Here is an 11,259-nt window from a genome sequence, read left to right as displayed (position 1 = left end):
TGGTAGATTACCTTTAAATGACCATTTGTTAGTTTGACAGCCAACTACTCAACAGAAACATGGGAAAACAGATACCAATGGAAATGAGATCGTTGTAGTGCTGAAAAAAATAATTAACAGGCTAGAGTTATATACCAGTCAAAATATCGTTTAAAAGTGATCATGAAATAAATACTTCCAAGTAGACAAAAATTGAATGAATTTCTTATCAGCAGACCTTTATTAAAAGAAGTGACAAAAGTCCTTTCAGGCAGAAGGTAAATTATTCCAAATGGAAATTTGGAGGTATAGAAGAGATACCAAAAAATGATAAATATATGGGTAAATCTAAGTTAATATTGTCTATATAGAACAATAATAAGATACATACAACTATAATAATACTGCCTTGTAGAATTAAAATACAGAGAAAACTAAAATGCATGATTTATAAGTTGGAAGAAAGGTTTATATGTTGTTAAAGTGTGTTCTTAAAGTCTTTGTATTGATTGGAAATAGAGTAAGGTACCAATTAATATTGAAGGCTGCAACTTATAATCTAGGGTAACAATTAAAATGTTAAGAGTTTATAACTTCAAGCTAATGGGGAGAGGGCAAAAATTAGAGTAATAAAAAATAGTTACTCTAAAGGAAGGCAAAAAAACAGAACATAGAACAAACAGGGCAAATAAAAAGTACTGAGTTAGATGGTGGATTTAAACCCAAATATATAAATAGTTACATTAAATATAAGTAGACTAACTGTATCATTTAAATGACAAAGATTGCCAGAGTGGTTTAAAAAACCAAGGTGAAGCTACATGCTGTTTAAAAGAGACACATCAAAAACATAAGGCTATAATAAGATTAAAGTTAAAGGAATGATCCACTGGACAATGGTTTCCTCCTGTGGTCCCAGCTACTTGGGAGACTGGGGTGGGAAGATTGCTTGAGCCCAGGAGTTCAAGACCAGCCTGGGCAACACAACAAGACCGTGTCTCAAAAAAAAGGAAAGAAAAGAAAATTAAAGGGATGGAAAAAATATTCCACACAAATATTAACAAAAAGAAAGCGATTCTCCTGCCTCAGCCTCCCAAGTAGCTGGGACTACAGGTGCCCGCCATCACGCCTGGCTAATTTTTGTATTTTTAGTAGAGACAAGGTTTTACCATGTTGGCCAGGCTGGTCTCAAATTCCTGACCTCAGGTGATCCACCCATCTTGGCCTCCCAAAGTGCTGGGATTACAGGTGTCAGCCACCGTGCCTGGCCTATTTCTAAAATTTCTAAACATTTAGTTTTTGTTATTTTATAGTTTTTGTTATTGGTATTTAGCTTATTTGTGCTGTGGTCAGAGAGCATGCTCTCCTATGATTTCTGTGCTCTGAAGTTTGTTGAGGCCTGCTGTGTGCCTCAGCCTATCGCCAATTTTTAGAAAGGTCCCATTTGAGATGGAAAAGAAGTATTCTGTAATCATTGGGTAGAAGATTGTATACATATCCACTGGGTCAAGTTTGCTGATCATGTTGTTCAAATCCATGTTCCATCTCACTTTTACTCACTTGTTTCATCACTTACTGAGACAGACTTGACCCGGGGAGGTGGAGGTTGCAGTGAGCCGAGATGGTGCCACTACACTCCAAACTGGGTGACAGAGCAAGATTCCATCTCAAAAAAAAAAAAAAAATTAGAAATATTTTTCCAAACAATCCATGATGCAAAGAAGTCATAATGTCAAGTAGAAAAGCCAGAACTGTACCCCCAAAAGAGCAGGTACCTCTGCAAACCTGGCCCTGGCACAGGATATCTGGGAGCAGGTTGGACAGCCAGTCTGTTTGCTCTGCAGAAATTTCTTTGTGGAATAGCAGAGGGGTATTGCAGCAATGCCAAATAAACATAGAACAGGATCCTAGAAGCTGGAGAAGGAGGAACCCTTGCCCAGAAGCCCTGGAGCAGCTCTGTTTGTTATTTCTGTAGCAACCAAGGGAACGCTGGTGAGCACCCCACAGAGTAACCACAGGTCAGCATCAAAATAGGCAAGTAGCTGGCTGGCAGTATTTCACAGCATCTTTACTTTTCTTCCCAAATTTGCAGTTTGAGAGAGGCGGCTCACCCTGGGAACTCTGCTGGTAGGGCATCATGCAGCACAGTCCAGAATCACTTTCTTTTTTGTCACAACCTCTGTACAATATGAAGTAGGAAAGTTGTATTCGTTTGTATTCATTTGCTGCTGTAACTAAATATCATAGGCTGGGTGGCTTAAACCACAGAAATCTGTTTCTATGGAGGCCAGGAAGTATAAGATCAAGGGGCTGGCAGATGAGTGTCAGGAGCAGACCCAGACCACTGAGATTCCACCTCTGTGGCACTGATTCAGTGTGTCCTGATGAAGGACCAGCCCACCCTAGCAGAGGGATGACCCAGGGACCGGGCCTTGCTCCTCATGCACGCTACTCAGAGCCGGGTTGTCCCTCACTCTTGCCTGTGCTCTAGCCCAGCGCTGCCTGCGGCCTCCAAGTGATGGTGGCAGTGCACCTATCTGACCTGCTGTGCATGGCCTCTCGGCACTTGAAATGCAGCAACTGCAGACTGGGAACCAAATTTCTATTCTGTTTAAGTTACAGTTAAGTGGCCACATGTGGCTGATGCATCAGTGCAGTCATAAGGCAGGTGAGCTCACCAAGGAGCAGTCAGGGCCGTGAGTGTGAACCCCCCAGGAGAAACCCCTTCTAATTTTGTCTGTAGGATTATATTCAGGAAAAAAAAAGAGTAGCATTATTGGACCAAAAAAAATCACCACAGACAGAAAATGAACAAAATAAAGCTTTATTTGAACTCCCTCCCCTACAGATCATTCAGATGCCTGGGACCATGTCCAGGTTCCTTTCAGCAACATGGGAAGCTAAGCCGTTTCACAAACGCACAGCTGTAGCTACACTACAGCCCCCCATGCCCAGGGCACAGCTTTGTTGCTAAGCCTGTAACAAAAGACCACCACTCAGTATTTGTGTGCGCTGCAGTCAACACCACCTCCTGGGCATCACAGGCTCACTCACCCAAGAGGCCAGCACAGCCACGACCGAGTGCGTACTCAGTAGCCCAGACACCCCCCGAACACTGGCACTGCCACAAGGCCCTGAGGGGTAGACTGTGGGGCAAAGAGGACAAACTCTCCCTGCCCTAAGGGACCCGGCTCACTGGGCCTCCTTCCCCTGCCAACCCTCAGCCCCTGCATGCCCAGCAGGGAGATAAGCACCCACTGGCGTCACGATTTCCATTATCTTGCTAATGTTGACAGCACCTAAGTCACATTAAAACAGAGAGAGACTGGATCCAAACCTCCAAGTCTCATCACTGGACCTCAGTGGTTCTCACCGCCCCAACCACAGAGTGAAGGTCAGGCAGCGTTTGCCAGGATTTGGCTCTGACCAAGTTAGTGCTCTAACAAGTCACCTGAGTTTCTAGTAGCTTCCCTGAAGAGCCCAACTATTTGAAGCATGTTGCCTCTCCTATCAAGAGGCATCTGGGGGCACAAAAATCTTTCTGGATCACAGCTTGAAGAAACAGAACATGACTGGAGTAGCTTCAGAACTAAGGTGGCCACATTCACCCCACCGCTTAGGAGTTAGCTCCATTATACACAACCAAGCACAGGAGAAACACTCACCAGGAAAGGATGCCGGAGGCTTGGAAGTTCTCAAGGGAACTGTTTAGACAGAGGTACAAACATGTCCAATTCAGACTTCCAAATACACTAACAATAATTAAAACTGTGGCCTCTGATCCTCATGTTTCCCCACCAGTAGAGGCAAAAAAGGAGATTTTCATAACTACATGTTAAAAAGAACATGTTCAAGTAAATCCACACACTACATGTGAGTGTTGCATGCTGTTCTTCCACAATATAAAAGTATAAAAATAAGATTTCTGCCCTTTGTATCTAGACAGATCTGGAGAAAACACGGTTGCTACTAGCTAACTAGCTCTGTGTTATCTGAGCAGGCATGCTATCCCAGGGCCTCACCTTCCTGTGCTGGCTCAAGAGGGCAGAGAAATGGAGATGGCAATGCCTTTTCATTCCAGGAAATGAAACTCAGGATGGCAGAACCAGCCCTAGCCATGTCGCATAGCCTCTCCATGGGTGACACTCCTGGGACCTCCAATGGATGGGAGAAAGGGCTCTCAGTCCAGCTTCACGTGAGGGCGGTGTGGGTCATGTGTGGGGTGGGGGCTGCTTCTGGGACTTAGGAAGACGCCAACCTCAGGGGTACCTTCTGGGAAGGACAAGCCAGGGCGTGGGTGCCCGCCCATCCCAAGAGCCCCACAAGGTGCCAGCTCACTTAGCGGCAGCCTGCTTGTCCTTGCACTTCTGGTAGGCACTCAGGATCTCTGTGATGATGCTGGGGTCCTCCAAGGTGGTAGTGTCCCCCAGCTCCTGGGCCTCACTAGTGATGATCTTCCTCAGGAGCCGCCGCATGACCTTCCCAGACCTGGTTTTCGGAAGACGTTTCACCACCTGGCAAGGAACAGGCGTGGTGTTAGAGCATGGATGGTGCCCAGCCTCCGTGCTAGCGTGGACTGCATTGAGATCAGAAGGGCTCTGCTCAGGGGGGATGCCCTTCCGGGGATCCACAGTAGATGTCTAAGCCTCCACCCCAGAGAATGGTGAGGCCCGAGGTCTTGGCTTTATCCTTCTACTATCTGGACCTAAGCTGAAATCCACCCCGATGCCCTCCGCCAGGCAGGGTCCACCCAGGCTGGGTTCACCCCGTACTGCCGCCCGTCTGTCCTGCCACTGTGCCACGTGCAGGCACCCAGGTGGCAGCAGGTCCAAGCACCCACTGGGTGCCTCATCTCCATTCCCTGGCCTGGGACTTAGCAGGTTTTGTCTTACATCAGAGGTGAGAACCACTTAAGAGAAAAATGTTGTCTTAGTGTTTGAAAAGCTAACATGGAGCAGCTCAAACAACTACAGCCCATTCACTGCAAATGGCAATGCACTAAGAGCTGTGTTTGGGATCTTTGACAGTCACTCTGTCTTTTGAAATAGTTCAGTTCACCTAGGGTGAGTCCGGGTCTCCTGAAACTCTGGTCACTGGGCCAAATGTGTCAACTTTCGTAATACCAAGTGGAGCCTGGCCCTGCTGCCTCCGAGGGCTACCAAACCCAGAGTCACTGTGCGCAATGTTCATAAAGGAGGCAATGAAAAGCTGAGGGCTGAAGAGGCAGCCCAATCCTCCCCTGATTCTGGCTCCCTGGGTTGGGGGTCTGCGATCTCCCTCACTGCCACCAGGAAAAGTGCTCAAGAACCACACAGGGGCTGGAGAACCCTGGTACTGTCCCCATGTCTCTAATGAAAATCCCTAAGGTTCTTCGCTAGCAGCCCCATTTCTGTGACTAGCCTGCACATGCCAACATACGAGAGCAGAGGCCTGCCTAGGTGACCTCCTGGACAGGTGAGCTGGCTGAGTGTGGAAACCTGCCTAGGTGGCCTCCTGGACAGGTGAGCTCACTGAGCATGTAGGCCTGCCTAGGCAACCTCCTGGACAGATGAGCCCACTGAGCATGGAAACCTACCTAGGCGACCTCCTGGATGAATGAGCTGGCTGAGCTTTTGGAACTACATCTCCCACCCTCTCTTCTCCCTCTATGACAACACAGAGACCCACCATCCTCACCACCAGCCAGGAAAACCAAACAGCTAGTGTCGGTTTTGATGCTAATTGGAAAAGAGTAATATGCTCCTAAAAGATCATTGTCATTTGACAATCGTGGGAAGCACAGCAGCACAGCCCCACCTTTGTGGGAGGCCCACTCACCAGGATCTCATCAGGCACAGCATATTTGGCGATCTTGGTGGCCACCATGGACTTGAGCTCCTGCACCACCACATCTGAGTCACCCACACTATCTTTCAACACAATGAAGGCAAAGGCAGCTGAAAATAAAGCCAAGTTTGGGGATGTATTAAATACTAGACAACGAGCCAACTCCTGAGGCAGGGGTGCTGTGCACAGACTGCCAGAAATCCGAAGGGCTTTTGAATCCTATGTTAGTAACATTGTAGCAGCTGGTTTCTTTAGTTGCAAACCCAAAGATGCATTGCAGTTTCACGAAAAGTGGCAGCGATTCTAACAGCTCCACAGATGTTCCAGGTGAGTGCACATGTGTGGCTGAGAGCTTGGCATCTCAGCCCTAATGCTGACTGGCTGTGTGTGACCTGGGACATGGGACCTCCCCTCTCTGTGTCCTCATCTGTGAAATAACTCATAATGTGGTTTGATGGAATGAGACTTCCATGAGAAGGTGCACAGATGCACAGCAAGTGGGCACCACCAGCCTTTGGGGGCATGTGTGCGACATGGTGCCATGGGCCAGGGTAGCTATTTCAGTTCAATTAAATCAGCAGCTCCCCGGCTGCATGAGCCACACTTCAAGTGCCATGCAGCAGCACCATGAGCAGCCAGAGGCTGCCACCCTCCATAACACAGACAGCTGAGAGGCTGCTGAGAGTTCTGCTGGGCAGCACGGGCCAGCCCACATTTTAGCATAAATACTAGGTTTCATTTTTCAGTACGCTGGCATGTTCCAGGAAGGGTTCACACTGTGAAGAGGGATCTAATTTGATTGTTTTCCATATAAGGAGTTGCTCGTCCTGGTGCCATCCCTGATAGCCTGCCCGTCCCCACTGGCCTGAAAGATGCTCTGTCTGTCCCTCAAAGCTTCTATATACGTGTGGCTCTCCTATTGCTCATCTGCCCCAGCCCCATGCCACCTTCACCCATTCTTCCCCTGGCATGTAGCACCTAACTGACTGTGTCGTTTCCTTGGTGATCATCTTTCTTGCTCTTTGTCTGTCTCTCTCCTCTACTGGACCCCTCCAGCATGCTAGCTCTATGGCGTCAGAGACCTTCTCACTCACTGCTGTGTCCCCAGCATCTAGAACCATGCCTGGAACACAGGAGGTGCTCAACACATGGTTGTTAAGTGCATGAATGGATGACTGGTTTTCTGAACAAGCTACGCTCTGTAAAGACCTACAGCCTTTGCCTGAAAGGCCTTCCCATATCCATGTGTCAAACTCCTATTCATCCCTCGAGACTCAGTTCAGCCACCTCCTGCTCTGTGAAGCCTTTCCTGACTCCACCCATGAATCTAGTTTATGGCACAAGCTATGCGGGAACAGCCGTCAGCCCCCTTGCTGCCACCCCACTAGGCTGTTAGATCTTTGAGGAAAGAACACCGTTTTTCTCATCTTGGTCGTTGATATGGGATCAGAAGTGGGCCTAGACTGTTGAGTTCTGAGGATGGTGCTGGAGGGAGGAAACCTTCTACATGGGTGGAGGAGTCAGTTAAGAGCCAGGAGGAGGCAGGCAAGGCTCAGGACACTGGAGACAAGAGAGACAAGAGCCTGGCCAGCAGCACCAGAGGCTTGTTGGGTCTAGGTCCTAGACAAGTCCAGGGGCTGCCCTTTTTCAGAGCTGGTGCAAAACAGAGAGAGTGGGGACAAATATACGATACTCACAGGCAGCTTTAGAGCCAACCAAGAGCTGTTCATCAGCTCTTCATAATTATAGAATGGATACTCAAATTCATTAGAAATCAGGAAAATGCACATCATCATACACATGATACACAAATTCTCCCCACACATCTGGCAGACATTAAGAAGCCTGGCCAACACCAGACTTGCAATAGCTCCACACACACAAAACATGCCCTGGGCAGCAGCGTCCACAGCAGACCATGCCCCAGCACCACCCCAACAGACCTAAGGCTAGGTTGCCCTATGAAAGACAGTGATTGCGATGCCCAAACGTTTGTCTAAAGGTCACTTCCATTGTCCTTTCCTTGATCTCGCACTTGCTTTATGGAGTTCAATCCAGGGGCTGCTGAACCCCCAGACACAGTGGACCATGCCCGGACCCCTCTCAGTGGCCCCAGAGAGTACTGGCTCAGCCACTCGACTCAGACATAGATGGGGCTTTCAAATCCCAGGACACATCAGTGCCCTGTGGACCCCCAGCCCAGAGACATGAAATGCAGGAGTCCTCAGAGGAGGGGCCCAGTCTCCTGCCAGAGCGAGGTACCCTCAGGGGGGCATTAAGTTACCCTAGTCACACCTGAGAAACTGTCCTCGTCTCCATCCTCTCTGACCCTCCTGATCACATCTGGACATGTCACCGGGCAGGGGTCCCTACCAGCTCTCTCCCACATCCCAGCCTTACCGGCATAGCCTTTCCATGGCAACTGAAAATGCTGTCTGTAAAGCACTGAAACAAATTCTCAATCTTGCAATGCGTCAATTTAAAGACAGCATTTAAGTAAATAATGGAACAACGGCACATAGAAGTGCAGGGAGGCAGGTGATACCTGGGACACACTGTGACACAGGGTGGCCTCCCAGCGAGAGGGCAAGCCTGACCCCAGGCCACTGGGCAGGGCAGGAGAAGCCAGTCTGCCCAGCAGTGCCCTGGCATGGGGTCAGTGTGTGTCCAGGTCACACCAGGCCAGGCAGCGTGCCTGGACAGACCTGGCATTGCAACACCTGGGTGCTCCTGCCCCTTCCCAGACCCAGCCACCAAGAAGCTGACAGACTTGAAACAAAGCGTGGCCTTGGTAAAGACCATTCTAGTCCCTCGTTCTGCATTCCCCCAGCATGTCGCTGTGCAGTGGGAACCACAGGTCAGATTCATCCAAAGAGTCCCAGTGCAGCACACAGCCTGCACGCTCCAGAGCACCCTCTGGCACACATGCGTGGCGGCTGCAGAGCTGGCTTGAGTGCTATGACCAAGCCCGTGAGGACACGTGAGGCTGGACATTTTCTCATAAACTCTCTGTAACGGGGCTGGACGTTGTCCCCACCAGATACCCCATGGACAGAGGGGGAAACCCCCCAAGCTTAGCCAAGCCCAACTGGGTCATGGCCACTGTGGATGTGCGTCCTGAAAGGACAGCAGAACCAGGGCATTTCAGAAACCTGACCAAACACGAGTGCTGTTCAGCCTCCTCCCCTACAGTTTCCACTTGAGAGAGAAGCTTGGCCCACAGTATCCCCTATCGCCCCACTCTCCAGAGTCTGCTCCTCGTACAGAGGTGCCCATAATGGGTGTGGGGTCAGGAATCAGGAAGGAGCTCATCTCCAGGACACTCACCTTCTCCTTTGATGTCGTGGGGGTAGCCAATGACAGCACTTTCCGGCACTTCAGGGTGGTCGGCCTGTGTACAACAGAGAACAAAAGGGCAAAATGTGGCGGCCCCGGGTGCTAGAAGTGACTCGGGCCAGGGACTCCCACCCCGACTTGCAGGCCCACAGGGGCATCATGGAGGTGCAGGAGTGAAAGGGGAGGCCCAGCCTGTGCTCACGATGGCATCCTCGATCTCTGCGGTCCCCAGCCGGTGGCCACTGATGTTGATGACATCATCCATCCGCCCTGTGATCTGGTAATAGCCGCCCTCAGTTCGGTAAGCCCCGTCTCCAGTGAAGTAATAGCCTGCACCACAGCAGGGAAATTCAGCACCAGGAACCCTGAGCCAGGACCCACATCCCCACCTCAGTCAGCATGAAGCTCTGCAGCCCAGCACGCGGCTGAAGTCTCGCCCATTGGCCCTCCTTGCAACTCCGATGCTTCCCTACGTTCTAGAGCATGGGCAGGCGGCTCCAAGACATCGAGACTTCGGGAAGCAGAAGGTATACAAGCAGCACATCCAAGATGCTTCTCCAAAACACTGAGTTTTGTTTACAAGCTTGAGACTGAAAATTACTGGTTCCAACAAGACAGAGGAGATAGCGCTCATATAAATTTCCAACCCAAGGACAAAAAGGGAAACTGGGAAAAAATAAAAGTAAACTGGAAGAAAACTCCCAGCCATAGCTAACAGGATCCTCACTGGCCTGGCTGCAGTGCAGGACTTCACACCCACACCTAAGTAGCCCCAAGAAAGTCTCCGAGTGGGGAATCCCTCCCACTGTCAAGATAAGGAAAGCCAGGGAGGTAAAGCAAAGGGAGAGCGGGCGGAGTCAAACTCTGGCCTCGGGAGCACTTGTTCCCGGTCACTGTGCTACGCTGCACTCAAATCCCATTAAAAATGTTTTCTGAGAATAAGATCCCAGCAGTCAGCTGAAAAGGAATGACAGGGCCCCTGACAGCCTGCTCACCTGGGTAGGCCTTGAAGTAGGCATCCACAAATCGCTGGTGGTCACCATAGATGGTCCTGGCCATGCCCGGCCAGGCCTGGGAGATGCACAGGGCCCCGGAGACGTTGCTGCCCTCCACGACGCTGCCCTGTAGACCCCGGACATGCACGTGAGACAGGGCAGGCTCTGGGTGAGAAGCGTGCCAAAAAAATGACAAGCCCTGCCCTCCAGGGAGCTGTCCATAGCTCTCCCCTCTGCCCCTGAGGAGGGCCCCAAGCCACCTGTGTGGCCACTACCCAGTGCACGATACCAGCTGCAGTGAACGCTGCGAGGTCAGCAGCTTCCTGCCAGGTACAGACCTGGGCACACAGAAGAGAGCTGGGCTGGGCAGGCAGGGACAAGGGAGGGCAAGCACATGACCCCCATGCAGGGGAGGCCCATACACACCTTCTCATCCAAGAGGACGGGGATGATGCCAAAGAAGGGCCTCATCGCCATGGCCGGGAGGATTTCTGCCCCTTCTTCTGAGGGCCGTGGTGCGATGCAGATGCCACCTGTTTCTGCAGGTATGACAAGAAAGAAATGCATAGTCAGCCCCGGACCCAGGGATACATGTATCCAGAATGGGTGGTGGGTGGGACTGTCCCTGTTGTGGGCAAGGAAACGCCTCAGGGACACAACGATCTTTGAGGCAAACCAGATGTGGGTCTGGTGCCCTCCACTGTGGATACGAGAGGCGGCCCCACAGTGGCCTCAGCCCCAGGAGCTCTGGCATCCCACAGCCGGGTGCAGGCCCCCTCACCATGTCAGGCCCTTGCTTGAAGTGGGAAAGGGCAGAGCCCACCCACTTGCACATGAAGACAGGGAAAAAGAACTGCTTCTGGGCCAGCGCCCATTTGACATGAACCCAACAACGAAAAAAGATGCCCTCAAATCTACCCTCACATTATTTCCAGCCTGTACCAGGGAAATGCCCCAGAGACTCAGCTAGAGAATCTCTGTCCCGGCTTTTCCCGGATGGATGGGGCTGTCCCATGGGAACACCTCATTTTCTGGCTGGAGGATGAGCCCTCAGATAGTTACATTCATTACCTCTATGGTGGTCTCTCACCCCAAGCCTCCTAATAAGTCAGATACCCAAGAG

The 11,259-nt window shown here is 50.6% G+C and overlaps 1 protein-coding gene across 5 annotated transcripts in view; it reads right to left on the bottom strand.

Annotated features, from left to right (window-relative positions):
- Positions 1–2,787: 2,787 nt before the first annotated feature.
- ACSS1 (acyl-CoA synthetase short chain family member 1) overlaps positions 2,788–11,259 on the bottom strand; it is a 55,049-nt gene continuing 46,577 nt past the window's right edge. For 2 of the 5 annotated variants that reach the window (XM_055265659.2, XM_055265661.2), the window contains 6 exons: positions 10,563–10,675; positions 10,137–10,263; positions 9,344–9,471; positions 9,133–9,196; positions 5,797–5,915; positions 2,788–4,493 (listed from right to left, as the gene is read on the bottom strand). In XM_055265659.2, coding sequence (XP_055121634.2) covers positions 4,314–4,493; positions 5,797–5,915; positions 9,133–9,196; positions 9,344–9,471; positions 10,137–10,263; positions 10,563–10,675 — 731 coding nt within the window. In that variant the 3' untranslated portion in view covers positions 2,788–4,313. The remainder of the gene's footprint in view (positions 4,494–5,796; positions 5,916–9,132; positions 9,197–9,343; positions 9,472–10,136; positions 10,264–10,562; positions 10,676–11,259) is intronic. The other 3 variants (XM_063633454.1, XM_055265660.2, XM_055265662.2) reach the window with 3 other exon arrangements.

Source organism: Symphalangus syndactylus, chromosome 24, assembly GCF_028878055.3.
Source record: "Symphalangus syndactylus isolate Jambi chromosome 24, NHGRI_mSymSyn1-v2.1_pri, whole genome shotgun sequence".
Lineage (NCBI taxonomy): Eukaryota > Metazoa > Chordata > Mammalia > Primates > Hylobatidae > Symphalangus > Symphalangus syndactylus.
Note: the sequence above shows the minus strand (reverse complement) of the source record. Positions and strands in the feature narration are given on the sequence as shown.